The sequence below is a fragment of the Dipodomys merriami genome, unplaced genomic scaffold (genome assembly GCF_024711535.1).
Source record: "Dipodomys merriami isolate MVZ:Mamm:240054 unplaced genomic scaffold, mDipMer1.0.p SCAF_18, whole genome shotgun sequence".
NCBI classification, from domain to species: domain Eukaryota; kingdom Metazoa; phylum Chordata; class Mammalia; order Rodentia; family Heteromyidae; genus Dipodomys; species Dipodomys merriami.
The window spans coordinates 30112624-30129258 of record NW_027203159.1 but is presented as its reverse complement, the minus strand read 5'-3'; the positions used below and the strand labels follow the sequence as shown (position 1 = coordinate 30129258).

General features: G+C 43.3%; 1 protein-coding gene across 1 annotated transcript in view; it reads left to right on the top strand.

The window, feature by feature from the left end:
• The window catches only part of LOC138830002 (DENN domain-containing protein 5B-like), a 102291-nt gene that overhangs the window by 62841 nt on the left and 22815 nt on the right, over positions 1-16635 (top strand). The window contains exons 10-14 of the mRNA XM_070026478.1: positions 2428-2559; positions 3518-3670; positions 5744-5822; positions 8494-8575; positions 15282-15410. Coding sequence (XP_069882579.1) covers positions 2428-2559; positions 3518-3670; positions 5744-5822; positions 8494-8575; positions 15282-15410 — 575 coding nt within the window. The remainder of the gene's footprint in view (positions 1-2427; positions 2560-3517; positions 3671-5743; positions 5823-8493; positions 8576-15281; positions 15411-16635) is intronic.

Here is a 16635-nt window from a genome sequence, read left to right as displayed (position 1 = left end):
CCCCACGACTAACAAAATAAAAATAAAAATAAAAAAATAAATTGTTTTTATTTCAGAGAGGGAAAAATATATTCAATATACAAATTCCCTCTTACTTATTTTTTTTTCGTTTTGAAGAACAAAAGTATTTGAATTTTGGCTTTTCTCTCTTAGAAATTTGTCTCCATAGCAATTTACTTTCCTAGTATACATTGTATGTTTCAGGAAATGCAGTCATCAACATCGAGTATTGAATGCTAAGAAGGAACCCTAGAGTTCATCTTATCCAATCTGACATAATTAGCTAAGGTCCAAGACAGTTGACCAAAGGTTAAATGGACATACAAAAGCAGAGTTGGGCTTGGAGCCCAGAAATCCTGATGTCCAGCCAGTTTTTCCTACTGACCCTACATGCCAGCTTGCATTCACCACTGTTTTCCTGAGAACACAAATAATTTAGGAGCCTTGCTCATATTTTTTCTCTGTTTATGTCATTAAAGTTTAATTTTATGAAAGATCTTTTCACAAGTTCAGCAGCAATTTAAGGGATACGAGTGTTTATTAGAAAACTAAGGAGGAGTCTATATTAAGTAGCACTTAAGCTAGGCACTGGTGGCTGAAGCCTGTAATACTAGCTACTCAACAGGCTGAGATCTGGACATTCAGAAGCCATCCCATGGAGCTAAGACTTATGAATCCAGAAGCCTGGGTTCTAAGCCAGCCAAGGCAAGAAAATTTGGAAGACTGTGATCTCCAGTTATTCACCAGAAAGCCAAAAGTAGTCGGGGCTCAAGTGGTAGAGTATTAGCTTTTGGCAAAAAAAGCTAAGAAAGTATGCAAGGCCTTCAATTCAAGCCCTCCAGTACACACACACACACACACGCACACACACACACACACACACACACACACCTCGAATATAAAAACATTAGTTGTTATGCCTAATGTCTACTCAGTTCTAGAACTTCTAGATTTACTGTTGGGATGTTAATTAGAACTGGTCAAGCTAGACAGATATGTGAAGTTCTTGTGTGGAGAGAGGAGTGGAGGAAAGAAATGATCTGAGACCCACTAGGCTTCTCCAGAATTTGCACTTAAAACCAGATACCTGCCTTTTCATCTGTCAGGTAATCTAAGTCACTAAACTAGGTGTCTTATACCTGTAATCCTAGCTACTCAGGAGGCTGAGATCTAGGATTGAGGTTCGAAGCCAGGGAAAAAATAGTCTGGTGGAATTCTTTATTTCAAATTAACCACTCAACACTCAGAAGTGGCTCTGTGGCTCAAAGTGGTTAGAGTGCTAGCTTTGAGCAAAAGAGCTCAGAGACAGCACCCAGGTCCTGAGTTCAAGTCCCACGGCCAACAAAAAAATAAATAGAAAATAAAAACTAAACTAAGCCCAATGCTGGAAGCTCACACTTGAACTGTGTTTCAGAGCCAGTCCAGGCAGGAAAGTCCTTGAGGTACTCTTGTGCATGCGTGTGTGCTCTCTCTTTCCCTCTCTCCCTCTCCTCCACCCTCTCCCTCTCCCTCTCTGCCTCTCTCTCCTTCTCCCTCCCCCCTCTCTCTTTTTCTCCCTCTTTCTCTCTTGGTCATTGTGGAGCTTGGTCTGGACCTGAGTGCTGTCCCTGAGCTCTTTAGCTCAAAGCTAATGCTCTACCTCTTTGAGCCACAAGCACTACTTCTGGTTTTCTTGTGGTTAATTGGAGGTAAAAGTCTCATGGACTAGCCAGGCGCAGGTGGCTCACGCCTATAATCCTAGCTACTCAGGAGGCTGAGATCTGAGGATCACGGTTCAAAGCCAGCCTGGGCAGGAAAGTCCATGAGTCTCTTATCTCCAATAAACCACTAGAAAACTGAAAGTGGTGCTGTGGCTCAAGCGGTAGAGCACTCACCTTGAGCTGAGGAGCGCAAGGACAGTGCCCAACCTCAGAGTTCAAGCCCCATGACTGACCCACCTCCCCAAAAAAGGCTCATGGACTTTCCTGCCTGGGCTGGCTTTGAACTGCAACCCTCAGATCTCAGCCTCCTGAGTAACTAGGATTACAGGCATGAGCCATTGACACCTGGCTTGAGACTTTTATCTTCAGTTAACTATATAAAAACCAAAAAACTGCAAGTGGAGCTGCTTCTTAAGTGGTAGAGAGCCAGCCTTGAGCAAAAAGGCTAAGGGATAGTACTGAGCCCTGAGATCAAGCCCCAATACTGGAGTGCACAAACACACACACACACACATACACACACAAGTACTAAGTAAGCTCCACATGGTTCTGAATGATTTTAAACTTTAAATTAACAGATTTAGGAGAGCACAGCACAACACTTTCTCCAAAGTGCCACACGCTAATCCAGCCTGTCCGTATCTCACTTATTCCTCTATTTGTTGGTATAAGGTTAAGTAGAACAGAAAATGATACTTATATATTTTTAAATACTCTTGATTTTTAGAAATATATGCAAGAGGCACGAAGCTTAGGAAAAAACCTGAGGCAACCCAAATTGTCAGACCTCTCTCCTGCAGTAATTGCACAGACTAACTGGAAATTTGTGGAAGGCTTATTAAAAGAATGCAGAATGAAGGTATGTATTACTGATGCTGGACAGTGTGAATTTACACTTGTGCTGGGGATGGGAGGTATGGCTAAGAGGAGATGAGTCAATCTCCACTGGGAACATAGCTTCCCTAAAAGGAATCTTGCATGTATTCTTACATGAAATCCCACCATACCAGTAATCTAGGAGCCCCACATAGTTTTTCTCATCTTTGTGTTCTCTGCCATCAAAAGACATTGCCAGGTTCTGGTGGCTCACTACTATAATCCTAGCTACTCAGGAGAATGAGATAAAATGATCTTGGCTCAAAGCCAGCCTTGGAAAAAAGTCAGCAAGACTTTTTATTTTCCAATTAAGCACCAAATAAAGCTGGAAGTAGGGCTGTGACTCACGTGTTAGAGTGCTAAACTTGAGCAAAAAGAGCTCAGAGATAGCACCCAGACCCTGAGCTCAAGCCTTTTGACCCACAAAAAAGAAAATTATTGTATAAAAGCTCTTTTCCTACATGGGTATGTTATGCAAATATCTCAGTCTCTCTTTAGTGTCTCTCCATTTCTCTGACATAATAGTAATACTCAGATGATATTATTGCATAGAAATCAAAACATTTCCCTAGGGTATTAAAATATCTGTAATTAGGCTGGGTGCTAGTGGCTCAAGACTGTAAACCTAGCAACTCAGGAGACTGAAATCTAAGGATCGTGGTTCAAAGCCAGTCCATGAAACTCTTAGCTCAAGCAGTAAAGGAGTCGAAAGTGTGAAGCTATGACTCCCGTGGTAGGGTACTATCCCTGAGCACAAAAGGGACAGTGGCTATGCCCAGAAAATAAGCCCCAGGAACAGCACACACCACACACAAACACACACACACACACACATACAATGCAAATCTGTAATTAGACAACGAAGGGACGCCAGGTCTCTTAGGCTGGTAATTGACTCACTTATGGGATGGATTAAAGACTGATCACATGTGATATTTCAGACAAAGCGCATGTTGGTAGAGAAGATGGGACATGAGGCAGTGGAGCTGGGCCATGGGGAAGCAAACATCACTGGTCTGGAGGAGAACACCCTGATCGCCAGCCTCTGTGACTTGCTGGAGAGGATATGGAGTCATGGCTTGCAGGTCAAGCAGGTAACTGCTCAGGTCATAGTCCATTAGGAGATCTGTAAGAAATGTGACATAGAGAAAGAGATGTCATTAAAAGGCCATCTTTAGTTGGGTGCTTATGGCTCACCCCTGTAATCCTAGCTACTCGGGAGGCTGAGATCTGATGATCATGGTTCAAAGCTAGCCCACACAGGCACATCCATAAGACTCTTATCTCCAGTTAACCACCAGGACCAGAAGTGGTGCTGTGGCTCAATTGGTAGAGTGCCTGCCTTGAGCTGAAGAGCTGAAGGACAGTGCCCAGGCCCAGATTTTAAGCCCCACCACCGACCAAAAAAAAAAGCAGGGAGGGGGGCGTGGCGGGGGCGCTGTCTTCAGACAGGCACTTAGGACTTGCGCCTATAATCCTAAATTTAATTGGAAGTCTGAGATCTGAAGATCAAGATTCAAAGCTAATCCTGGAAGGAAAGTCTGTGAGAAAATCTCCAATTAACCAGAAAAAAGTCAAAAGTGGAGCTGTGACCTTGAGGGGGAAAAAAGCCAATAAGGAAACAAAACAAAAAAAGCCTATGTTGCTTTGTCTTTTGTTACAAATGACTGGCAGTGTATCACCAGTTTTGTTTGGTTTTGTCCATAGTGGGGCTTGAACTCTGGTCCTGGGCACTGCCCTTTAGCTCTTCAGCTCAAGGCTAAGGCTCTACCACTTGACCTATAGCATCACTTCTGGTTTTCTGGTGGTTTATTGGAGATAAGATCTTACAGATGTTCCTGTCTGGGCTGGCTTTGAACTGTGATCCTCAGATCTCAGCTTCCTAAGTAGCTAGGATTACAGATGTGAGCCACCAGCGCCCAGCTTGTGTCACCAGTTTTTTAATGCCAGAAAAGGGATAATCAACAATCAGGCAATGATTTGGGAACAAATGATAAAATGATAGCAAAAGAAAATCCCACACTCACTGCATGTTCATTGCTCTGTGGGACCCACACAATGTGTGATACAGTGTTTAAGGGTGGAAAAGTTTAGATAGTTTCTTTGCTCTGGTCCTCAGTCTCCTTTTCTGATGGGACTCCCCTTTCTCTTTATCTGGTTATGCCAGTTTTCTTCCTTCTTTCCACCCAAATATTCTACATATAAATATGTATTTTGTGCTACTAGAGCCCCTTAATTCCATGGATACTAATGTAACCTAATTATATCCAACAAAGTGACAGTCAAGCTGACCTCAATCATCTCCATGCCAGTCCTTCTGGCCTTCTGCTGAGCTAAGTCTCTTGCCAAGCTCCTCAACAAGGTGAAGGAGTTAGATGCTCAAAATGTCACTAGGCCTCTGTGTGTTGCTTAGTAGTTGTGTGCCTACAATGTACAGGGCCCCGCTTCAATCCTTAGCTCCACCAAAAATAACTGTAAAAATCATGCTAGGCTGGCTGGGAAGGTGGCTCAGTGGTAGAGGGCTTGCCTTGCATGCATGAGGCCCTGGGTTTGATTCCTCAGCAACACATAAGCAAAAAGAAAAAAGCCAGAAGTGGTGCTGTGGCTCAAGTGGCAGAGTGCTAGCCTTGAGGGACAGCGCCCAGGCCCAGAGTTCAGGCCCCACGACCGGACCCCCCCAAAAAAAAATTAAGTCATGCTGGGTACCAGGGATAACACCTATAGCCTCACTACACAGGAAGGTGAGAGCTAGAGGATCACAGTTCAAATCCAGGGAGAAAAAAGCCACAAGATGGGGTGGGGGAATGTAGTCATAGAGATGGGAGGACAGGGATGGTAGGGAAAAAACAAAGGAGGAGGCAACAATGCTTGATAATTACCTTGCTCATGTAATTGGGCCCCTCTGTACAGTCTTTTTACAATAAAAACCTTATTTTAAAAAAAGCCACAAGACGACATCTCCACAGGAGCTCTTCAGCTCAAGACTAGCGCTCTACCACTTGAGCCACAGCACCTCCCTCTTTTTTCTTTTTGCTTATGTGGTGCCGAGGAATCAAACCCAGGGCCTCATGCATGCAAGGCAAGCGCTCTACCACTGAGCCACCCTCCCAGCCCTTCTTGATTCTTTTTTTTTTTTAAGTAAAACTTTATGAACCTTTTATTTTCAGGGGAAGTCAGCCTTGTGGTCACATTTAATTCAGTTTCAGGACAGAGAAGAGAAGCAAGAGCACCTTGCAGAATCACCAGGTGAGTGGGCACTGGTTTGGGATAGATTGTTTCCACAGGGAGCATCAGTTCTGGGAAGCTGGGTTTGTCTCTTCTCTGTCTCAAGTGAAACTTACCCATCTTGCCAGAAGTAGAGTAAAGCAGAGGTGATCAATGGGATTTATTAAATGGAAGGCTGTAGAAAGCCACTTAACCTCTCTGATCTTCTGCCTCCTTACTCATAAGACAGGGAAGGTAATGTTGGCTATACCAAGTTAGTCGTGTCCATCAAAAAATGTAACACATATGAAAAACTCATAAAGTGTGAAGGACAATGCCAGGGTACATTTTTGTCTTACATAAAAGATGGGTGGGCTGGGCACCAGTGCTCACGCCTATAATCCTAACTACTCATGAGGTTGAGATCTAAGGATCACAGTTCAAAGCCAGCCCAGGCAGGAAAGGAATGAGACTTTTATCTCCAATTAACCACCAGAAAACTAGAAGTGGCGCTGTGGCTCAAAGTGTTAGAGCACTAGCCTTGAGCACAAAAACCAAGCAATAGTACAAGGCCCTGAGTTTAAGCTCAAAAACAAAAATCCTCTCCTAGAGTCATAATCTTTTTCCATCATTACTTAATTGCTTATGTATGTATGTATGTTATTTATCTATTTGTGAATGATGGCGTCTCACTGTGATACCTAGCTAGTTTCAAACTCCTAGGGTCAGGAGATCCTCTCACTTTAGCCTCTCAAGTACCTGGGGTGTATAGCTTATACACACCTGTATACAGGTATGTACCACCACACTCAGATTAGAAGTCAAATTCTCTTACAATTTATAGAAGATATCTCATGTTAGAAGTATCATAATTCTGCTAATTAAAAGTACATGTGGCTCACACCCATAATCCAGAGATCCGAGGAATGGGGTTTGAAGCTAGCCTGGGCTGGAATGTCCATGAAATTCTTATTTCCAATTACCCACCAAAAAATCTGGAAGTGGAGCTGTGGCTCAAGTGGTAGAGAGCTAGTCTTGAACAAAAAAATCTCAGAGATAATGCCCAGGTCCTAAGTTTAAGCTTCAGGACACCCTCCTTCCCCCCCCCCCCCCCCCCCCCCGCCAAAAAAAAGGATGTCTATGTGGTTCTGTGTGTATTTATAGCAGGGAGCTTGCTTGCTTTTTGTTTGTTTTGTTTTTGGGTTTTTTTTGGCAGGGGGAGCAGTCCTGGGGCTCAAACTCAAGGCCTGGGCACTGTCCCTGAGATTATTTTTGCTCAAGGCTAGCACTGTACCACTTGAGCCACAGCATCACTTCCAGGGCTTTGTGCATGCTAGACAAGCACTCTACCACTAAGCCACATTCCCAGCCTTGTTTGTCTTTTCTTTTCTTTTTTTTTTTCTTTTCTTTTTTTTGCCAGTCGTGGGGCCTGAACGCTGGGCCTGGGCGCTGTCCCTCAGCTCTTCAGCTCAAGGCTAGCGCTCTACCACTTGAGCCACAGTGCCACTTCTGGCTTTTTCTGCTTATGTGGTGCTGAGGAATCAAACCCAGGGCCTCATGCATGCAAGGCAAGCACTCTACCACTGAGCCACCTTCCCAGCCCTGTCCCAGAACTTTTTAAGCTCAAAGCTAATGCTCTACCACTTTGAACCACAACTTCAATTCTGGTTTTCTAGTGATTTAAATGGAGATAGAATCTCATAGACTTTCCTGCCCAAGCTGGCTTTGAACTGGGATCCTCAGGTCTCACCCTCATGAGTAACTAAGATTACAAGCATAAGCCCAGCCTGTTTGTTTTTTGTTGTTTTTATGAGTTGTGGGGCTTGAATTCAGGGCCTGGGCACTGTCCCTGAACTGCTTTTTTTGCTCAAGGCTAGTGCTATTCCCCTTGAGCCACAGCAGTTTCCGGTTTTTGAGTGGTTAGTTGGAGTTAAGAGTCTCCTGGGGACTTTTCTGCTCAGTCTGGCTTAGAACCTCGAGCCTCAGATCTCATCTTTCTGAGTAGCTAAGATTACAGACATGAGCCACCGACACCTAGCTTGCCTTTTTTGTTGTTGTTGTTTTTTGTTTTTAATCAAACCAGTGACCAAAAAGATGCTCTACCACTGAATCACACCAGTTGTTCAGAGCTTTCTTTTCTTTTTCTTTGTATTTGTGTATGTATGTATGTATGTGTACATGCATGTGAGCTACTAGAGCTTGAACCCAAGCTCTGAGAGCTATCCCTTAACTTTATTCATTCAAGACTGGCACTTAACAACTTGAGCCACAGCTTCACTTCCATGTTTTTGGTGATCAGTTGGAGATAGAGTCTCACAGACTTTCCTGCTGGGTGGCTTCAAACCATGATCCTCAGGTCTTACCCTCCTAAATAGCTAGGATTACAGGTGTGAGTCACCAGTGCCCAATCTAACATGTTACTTTATTTTTAGCACTTTTTCCAGATTTTAATCTATATATTTCTACTTCATGAGTCCAGAGATAAAGATTGACATACCTAGTACCTTAATTTAGAGATTGTTTTCTGTAATTATGCTATTAGAATGAGTAGCTGTAGAAAATGAGTAGTCATTAGGGCCAGAATTGGCACACTTTGCCTTATTTGCTAGGTGAACTTCTATAAAAATTATTGTAACTGTCTAAATATAGCCACAGATTAAAGTTCTTTCTGTTATTTTTTTCTAATTAATATTTTGCTGATGCTTTTCCATAGTTGCCCTTGGACCAGAAAGAAGAAAGTCTGACTCAGGAGTTATGTTACCTACACTCAGGGTCTCTCTCATCCAAGACATGAGGTATTTTTTGCATATGTTAAAATGATGATAACTTGAAAGTATTTTATAGTTTATCACCTAACTAGCTCAAATATATATGGCTACATGTATTTTTCCTTACATATTCAGAAGAAAGCATTTTTTAATCATTGATTTATCTTTTATTTTTAATTGGTCATGGGGCTTGAAGAGCTGTCCCTCAGCTTTTCAGCTCAAGGCAAGCATTCTACCACTTGAGCCACAGCGCCACTTCCAGTTTTCTTGTGGTTTATGGGCGATAAGAGTCTCATATACTTTACTGCCCTGGCTGGCTTTAAACTGGGACCTTCAGATCTTAGCCTCCTGAGTAGCTAGGATTACAGGCATGTGCCACCAAAGCCTGGCTTGATTTATCATTTCTATCACTGATTGATCACTGATGTCTATGCTATTATATTTTTTCTGACATTAAATCCAACTGAGTTTTCTAAACTATTTCTTATCTATTATATAACTTTTGTTTGTTTTTTTTTAACTCCCTTAAATATCAACTATCTACAGATACAGGCAAAAAAAAAAAGGTGGTCAAATAATAACAGGTTACTTGACTCTAAACTTACTGTCAGCAGATTTTGTTTGAAACAAATACAAATTTGAACTTTTTTTTTTTTTTTTGGTCCGGTCGTGGGGCTGAACTCTGGGCCTGGGTGCTGTCCCTCAGCTCTTCAGCTCAAGGCTAGCGCTCTACCACTTGAGCCACAGCGCCACTGCCGGCTTTTTTCTTTTTGCTTATGTGGTGCTGAGGAATCGAACCCAGGGCCTCAGGCATGCAAGGCAAGCGCTCTACCACTGAGCCATCTTCCCAGCCCTAAATCTGAACATTTTTATTTCTCACTAACTGGCCTTAGAAATCTTCAGAGGTGCCGGGCACCAGTGACCCACGCCTGTAATCCTAGCTACTCAAGAGGCTGAGATCTGAGGATCACGGTTCAAAGCCAACCTGGGCAGGAAAGTCCGTGAGACTCTATCTCCAATAAAGTGGAAACTAGAAAACTGGAAGTGGCGCTGTGGCTCAAGTGGTAGAGTACTCACCTTGAGCTGAAGAACGCAGGGACAGTGGCCAAGCCCAGAGTTCAAGCCCCACGACCGACAAAAAGAAGAAAAAAAAAAAAATCTTCAGAGGCATTAAGATATCCAAAACAGCCAGGCACCTGTAATCCTAACTACTCAAGAGACCAAGATCTGAGGATTACAGTTTCAAGTCAGCCAGGAAGGAAAAGTCTGTGAGACTCTTAACCATCAAAAATCCAGAAGTGGAGCTGTAGAAGGCTAACCTTGAGTAATAAATAGATAATAAAAATTAAAAAGCAGGCTGGGAATGTGGCTTAGTGGTAGAGTGCTTGCCTCACATGCATGAAGCCCTGGATTCAATTCCTCAGTACCACATAAACAGAAAAAGCCAGAAGTGGCACTGTAGAGTGCTAGCCTTGAGCAAAAAGAAGTTCAGGGACAGTGCCCAGGCCCTGAGTTCAAACCCCAGGACTAGCAAAAAATACATAAAATAAAATTAAAATTAAAAAGCTCAGGAAGAGTACCCAGGTCCTGAGTTCAAGTCCCAGAACTGGCACAAAAAATAAATCCCAAATAGATTTTTTTCAGATGAAGAAGGCTTTTTAAAAAAAAAAAAAATTTTAGGCACAGTACTCAGCTCTTAAGATGTATAAGTCTAAAATGAGTGTCATACCATTTGTAACAACAGTAACATTTATGGTTTGCCTTATAAATATTGTTGATACTTATTTGCTTTGTTAAATATTTGCAGCTCTTAACAACTAGTACTCAAACATAGTGGTGACACATCTTGTCTTTACCTCTGGCTACCTGTGTGACCATCCCTGTGCCTCAGTTTCCCCAGGTCTCAAGTAGACACAGGAACAGCACCCATTTCATACCTTTTTTTTTTTTTTATCTTAGCCACAGTGAAAGTTCGGTGAAGCCAGGCAACAGTGGCTCACGCTTGTAATCCTAGCTACTCAGGAAGTTGAGATACAAGAATTGTGGTTCAGAGCCAGCCCAGGTAGAAAGAACTGTGAGACTGTTATCTCCAGTTAACCATCAGAAAACCAGAAGTAGCACTATGGCTCAAAGTAGTAGAGTACTAGCCTTGAGCAAAAGAGCTCAGGGACCGGGCTGGGAAGGTGGCTCAGTGGTAGAGTGCTTGCCTTGCATGCATGAGGCCCTGGGTTCGATTCCTCAGTACCACATAAGCAAAAAGAAAAAAGCCAGAAGTGGCACTGTGGCTCAAGTGGTAGAGTGCTAGCCTTGAGCTGAAGAGCTGAGGGACAGTGCCCAGGCCCAGAGTTCAGGCCCCACGACCGTACCCAAAAAAAAAAAAAAAAAAAGAGCTCAGGGATAGAGCACAGGCCCTGAGTTCAAGTCCCATGACTAACAAAAATAAGCGGGGGAGAGAGGAAGAAAGGAAGGAAAGAGAGAGAGAGAGATCTTGGCTCCTGTAACTAGCTTTGCAGGATTAACATTTTCAGCTGTGCTGTTAGCTAGCTCTACAGCCAGGAGCCTATAAAATATGGTGATGAGACATCTTCAAATGTTGGAGTAAATATTCAGTAACTTAATAAATGCAGATTACCCAAAGTAAGCATGAAAAATGCATATTTAGATACTAGTTCTTACCAGCTACATTATACATGCATCTTTACATTTGTTTCCATCTTTACCTGTGTATGTATTTTGTCATAATTGTACACAGGAATTTTCAAACTGTGAGTTAATGATGTCTCTCATTTCATATTAGTACCAGGGGTCCTTCTTTCCTTATTAGTAATTTTTTTGTCCAACAACCAGAGATCTGATTCTTGTTATGGACAGCATATTTGCTTATTGTGCAAGCCTCGTAAGTCATGGCTCAATGACCAGCCCATAACACTCTGGACACTAGTTCATAACTGTTTTCATCTACTTCTACTTTTGTTTTTCAAGTTTCAGGTCCAGTCAAAATACTAGTTTCCAAAGCTTAGGTTTTAAAAGTGTTTTTTCTTCATTCTCTTCAGTGTATTGCATTATTTATTTGTAAAACTGTTCTGTTAGGCCAGTTGCTGGTGGCCCATACCTGTAATCTTAGCTAATCAGGAGACTGAGATCTGAGGATTACAGTTCAGTCAGCCAGGGCAGAAAAGTGTATGAGACTCTTACCTCTAATTAACTACTAAAAAGCAAGAAGGAGGGGCTGGGAAGGTGGCTCAGTGGTAAGCGCTCACTGTGCATGCTTAAGGCCCTGGGTTCAATTCCTCAGCACCACATAAGCAGAAAAAAAAGCCGGAAGTGGCGCTGTGGCTCAAGTAGTAGAGTGCTAGCCTTGAGCTGAAGAGCTGAGGGACAGTACCCAGGCCAAGAGTTCAGGCCCTACTACCGGACTCCCACCCCCAAAAATAAAAATAAAAAGCCAGAAGTGGATGTATGGCTCAAGTAATAGAGCACCAACCTTGAGCCAAAAAAAAAAAAAAGACTAGAAAAAAAAGGTCAAGGTACTGGCTCAAGCCCTGAGTTCAAGTCCCAGGACCGGCATACAAAAAAATAATTCTGATGGGGTTGGAAGGTATGGCTCATTTGGTAGAACACCAGCCAGTGAGCAAAAGTGCCAGGTACTAAGTTCAAATCCCAGTCTTGGACAGAAAAAAAAAAAAAGCAGTTCTGTTCTTATTTTGTATTCTATTTAGAGTTCCCTTCTTATCCTGGTTGACCATTTGTTTTGCTTTGTTTCCCTGAAATTTATGTATGATCAAATTCATTGTTTGTTAGTGTTCAGTGCTGTGGACCTTACAAATAACACAACCATGGTACAAAACAGTTTCATTATCCCAACCCCCAGGCTCCTCCTTGTTAGTCAGCCCCTCTCCTATTGCCTGGTTCTGACAGTAACTGGCATATTCTAAGCTTTCTCCCTTGACAGGAGCTAGAGGAAGCATTCCCTCAGCCATAGTGAGCATACCTACCACCCATTTACTGGTTTTCAAATATTCTCTAATGAGAAGTACCAGGCAGGGGACAGGAGGGGATGACACCAGGGCTACAGATGGAAAAATATAGGAAGAGTCCCAGGCATCTTGTAATGCCAGAACATAAAGACACGATCAGAAAATAATAGTGGCTTTAGCTAAGAGGTATTTCAGTTACTAAACATCAAGGAATGTAGTAGAACATGTAGTTGTTGAAAGCTGAAGTCCTGTGTCCTGATTGGATGAAGTCTGCAGGGCTGAGAGAGAGCCTCCATTGTTTTAGAGGCTCACCTTGAAGGGAAGGTGTCTGGATCCCCAGGGACCCAGGCTGCTGCTACCACCAGTGTAAGGCAAAGCCCACAGAGGTCGTGCTTAACACAGATTCTCATGGCTATGTAATGATCCCTTTAGAATAAGTTTGTTATAAATTCTGAAAAATTATTAGAGGTGAGGTGGATTGTGGCCAAGCTCCACAAAAATGGTAAGGGTCAGGTGCTGTTGGCTCACACCTGTAATTCTAGCTTCTCAGTAGGATGAGATATGAGGATCATGGTTAGAAGCCAGCCCAGGCAGGAAAGTCGGTGAGACTCTTTGGGTCCGGTCGTGGGGCCTGAACTCTGGGCCTGGGCTCTGTCCCTCAGCTCTTCAGCTCAAGGCTAGCACTCTACCACTTGAGCCACAGCACCACTTCCAGCTTTTTTCTTTTTTGCTTATGTGGTGCTGAGGAATGGAACCCAGGGCCTCAGGCATGCAAGGCAAGCGCTCTACCACTGAGCCACCTTCCCAGCCCCTCCGTGAGACTCTTACCTCTAGTAAACTACCAAAAAGCTGGAAGTGGCTGTGGCTCAAGTCATAGATTGCTAGTCTAAGGTAGAAGAAGCTCAAGGACAGTGCAAGGCCTGGAGTTCAAGCTTCAGGACTGGCACACAAAAAAAAGACAAAAAGCAGATTGTATTTGATGCTAATTCTTTTTTTTTTTAATCTTTTTTTTTTGGTCAGTTGTGGGACTTGAACTCTGGACTCACTCTTCAGCTCAAGGCTAGCTAGCACTTTACCACTTGAGCTACAGCACCACTGAGCCACCTTTCCAGCCCAGTATTCATATATTTTTGCTTTCATGCAATTGTTTCTAACATATTTATAAGGTGATTTCTTTGTTGTATGTCCCTCCCCCATGGTATAACCCCTGCTTTTACTGTATTTAATGTTGGTATAATTTGTGGAGGGGAAGGGAAAAATCAAATCGTTTAAATAGGGATACAGGTGGACCCATTGCAACAATGAGATGTACAAATTGTTATGTCAAAAAACGAACTTTACAACTTTGGCTGGGGGGGTGGTAGGAAGGGATGGGAAGGGATGGGAAGGGGAAACAAAGGAGAAGGCAACAATGCTTGATAAGAAATGTACTCATTATCTTGCCCATGTAATTGTAACCCCTCTGTATGGTATTTTCACAATTAAAAAAAAACAAAAAGAGTCTCACGGACTTTCCTGCCCGGGCTGGCCTTGAACCGAGATCCTCAGATCTCAGCCTCCTGAGCAGCTAGGATTACAGCGCCCGGCTCCTGCTAATTCTTATTAGTCCACAAGTGTTGGAAGAGATTTTTGTAACTATAAGGGAAGGAAAAAAAGGTAGACCTGGGGATGACAGAAACAGCCTCCATGATGCTACTCTGCCGTGCTTCACAGCCTATCCTGTCCCTACGCCTGCCTTGCTCTTGCTCTTGCTCTTCTTCCTTTCCTTCCTTCCTTAGGAGGAAAATCATTTAGGAAGATAGATTCAGACTCACTGGAATAGTATTTATGTACATATGCAATAGTTCATTGATGTCAGGTACATCATTTTTGTAATGTATAATTACCATGCAATTTTCCAAGCCTCTTCCAATTTTTTTTTGTGTGTGTGGGGGTGGTTTGGCTTGAACTCTAGGCCTGGGCACTATCCCTTGGCTCTTCGGCTCAAGGCTAGCGCTCTACCACTTGAGCTACAGTGCCACTTCTGGTTTTCTGGTAGTTTATTGGCGATAAGAGTCTCACAGACGTTCTTGCCAAGGCTGGCTTTGAACCACAATCCTCAGATCTCAGCCTCCTGAGTAGCTAGGATTACAGGCATGAGCCACCAGTGCCTGGCCCAGTTTTTAAGATCATCAACACAGTATAGCTGGACTTACCTAATATCCTAAACAGTAAGATTTTGTATTTTCTACGTAATATCTGAGACCACATGAAAAATAGCTCAGTAGATTAAACTTGTGGCAAAAAGCACTGTGAATACAAACTTGACTATTCTGATTGTCTTATTTTTTATCTCTTGAGGGTCTGGAATAAGCAAATAAATATTTATAAGTGTTTTGAGACCAAAACAAAGAAAAATCAAAAGCCTTAAAAAGTGGGTTGGAGGGATGGCTTTCAGGAGGCAGAGCACCTGCCTAATAAGCTCAGAGCCCTGAGTTCAAAACTCCAGTACTGCCATAAAAATAAAAAAAAATACATAAAGCTGCAAAGCTCATGAGTGTGGATAATTCCTTATAAGATGCTGCCTGTGAGCTCGAGTTGCCATGCAGAGGTGACATGGGCTGGCTTTGTGAATGCAGACTGGCTGAGTTTAGCTAGCCTTCACATTGTGGGTAATGGCAAAAAGAGCTTTCCTGTCTTGTGGTTCCTGTCTGTCGTCTGTCCATAGGCTCCAAGCCACACAGAGCCAAGCCCTCATTGTTGTCTGTGTTCTCTAGGCACATTCAGAGCATGAGTGAGATCAAGACTGATGTGGGGCGTGCTCGGGCATGGATCAGATTGTCCCTGGAAAAGAAGCTTCTGTCCCAGCACCTCAAACAGCTGCTCTCTAACCAGCCGCTCACCAAGTAAGACCAGGCCTTTCAGAACCATTTCTGCTCCCCTGAAGTGTGTGCTGGTAGAGCACATTGTGACCGTATCATGTAAGCTGACTAACTGGTGTCTCGGTGTGAATTGCTAATTCACAAGCCACGTGTATTATTACTGTCCTATAGACATGTGCTCCAGAAACTTCATGGTTGTAAAACTTCATGGTTGTAATACTTGATCATTCTGGAAGTGCACACCAGATTGCACAGCCAAAGAACAGATTGCTGTGCTGTAATGGGGTGCGGGAGGAAGCTGACTAGTCCACACAAGCTGACAGTAACATCCGAAGGATACACAAATTAATATAAACCTTGTACTGTAAAACTCACAACAAAGCCTGGAGTGACTGGGCAGGGCATGGTTGATCACATCTATAATCCCAGCTTACTCAGTCACACCTAATACTAGCTACTCCAGAGGCAGAGATCAGAAGAATTGAAATCTGAGGCCAGCCTGGGCACAATGGTAGCAAGAACCCATCTCAACAAAGCTGTATATGGTAATACACATTTTTATAATCACAGATACAGCGGAAGGCCTAGGTAGGAGAATCATAGTCTAAGGCTGGCCCTGAGCAAAAAGATGAGACCCTATTGAAAAATACCTAAACCCAAATAGGACTAGGGGTGTGATTCAAGTGGTAGAGTGCCTGATTTGCAACCACAGATTGCTAAATTCAAACCCCAATTTCCTATCCTACCCTACCCCCCCCAAAAAAAAAAAAAAACTAAAGCCAAAAGCTGCTGGCTCATACCTGTAATCCTTCTTATAGCCTTTGTTTTATTTTGTTTTTGGTGGTTGTGGGACTAGAACTCGGGTCCTGGATGCTGTCTCTGAGCAATTTTTGCTCAAGATTAGCTCTCTACCACTTTAAGCTACAGCTCTACTCACCCCCTCTCCCCCTTCCCCCCCTCCCCGAGCTATCTGGAGATAAGAGTCTTATGGAAGGGCTGGGAAGGTGGCATGAGGCCCTGCGTTCAATTCCTCAACACCACATACGCAGAAAAGCTGGAAATGGTACTGTGGCTCAAGTGGTAGAGCACTAGCCTTGAGCTGAACAGCTGAGGGACAGCGCCCAGACCGAGTTCAGGCCCCACAACCAGCAGGAAAAAAAAAAAAAAGAACCTTATGGACTTTCCTGCCCAGGCTGGCTTTGAACTTCTATTCAGCCTTCTGAGTAGCTAGGATTACAGGTGTGAGTCA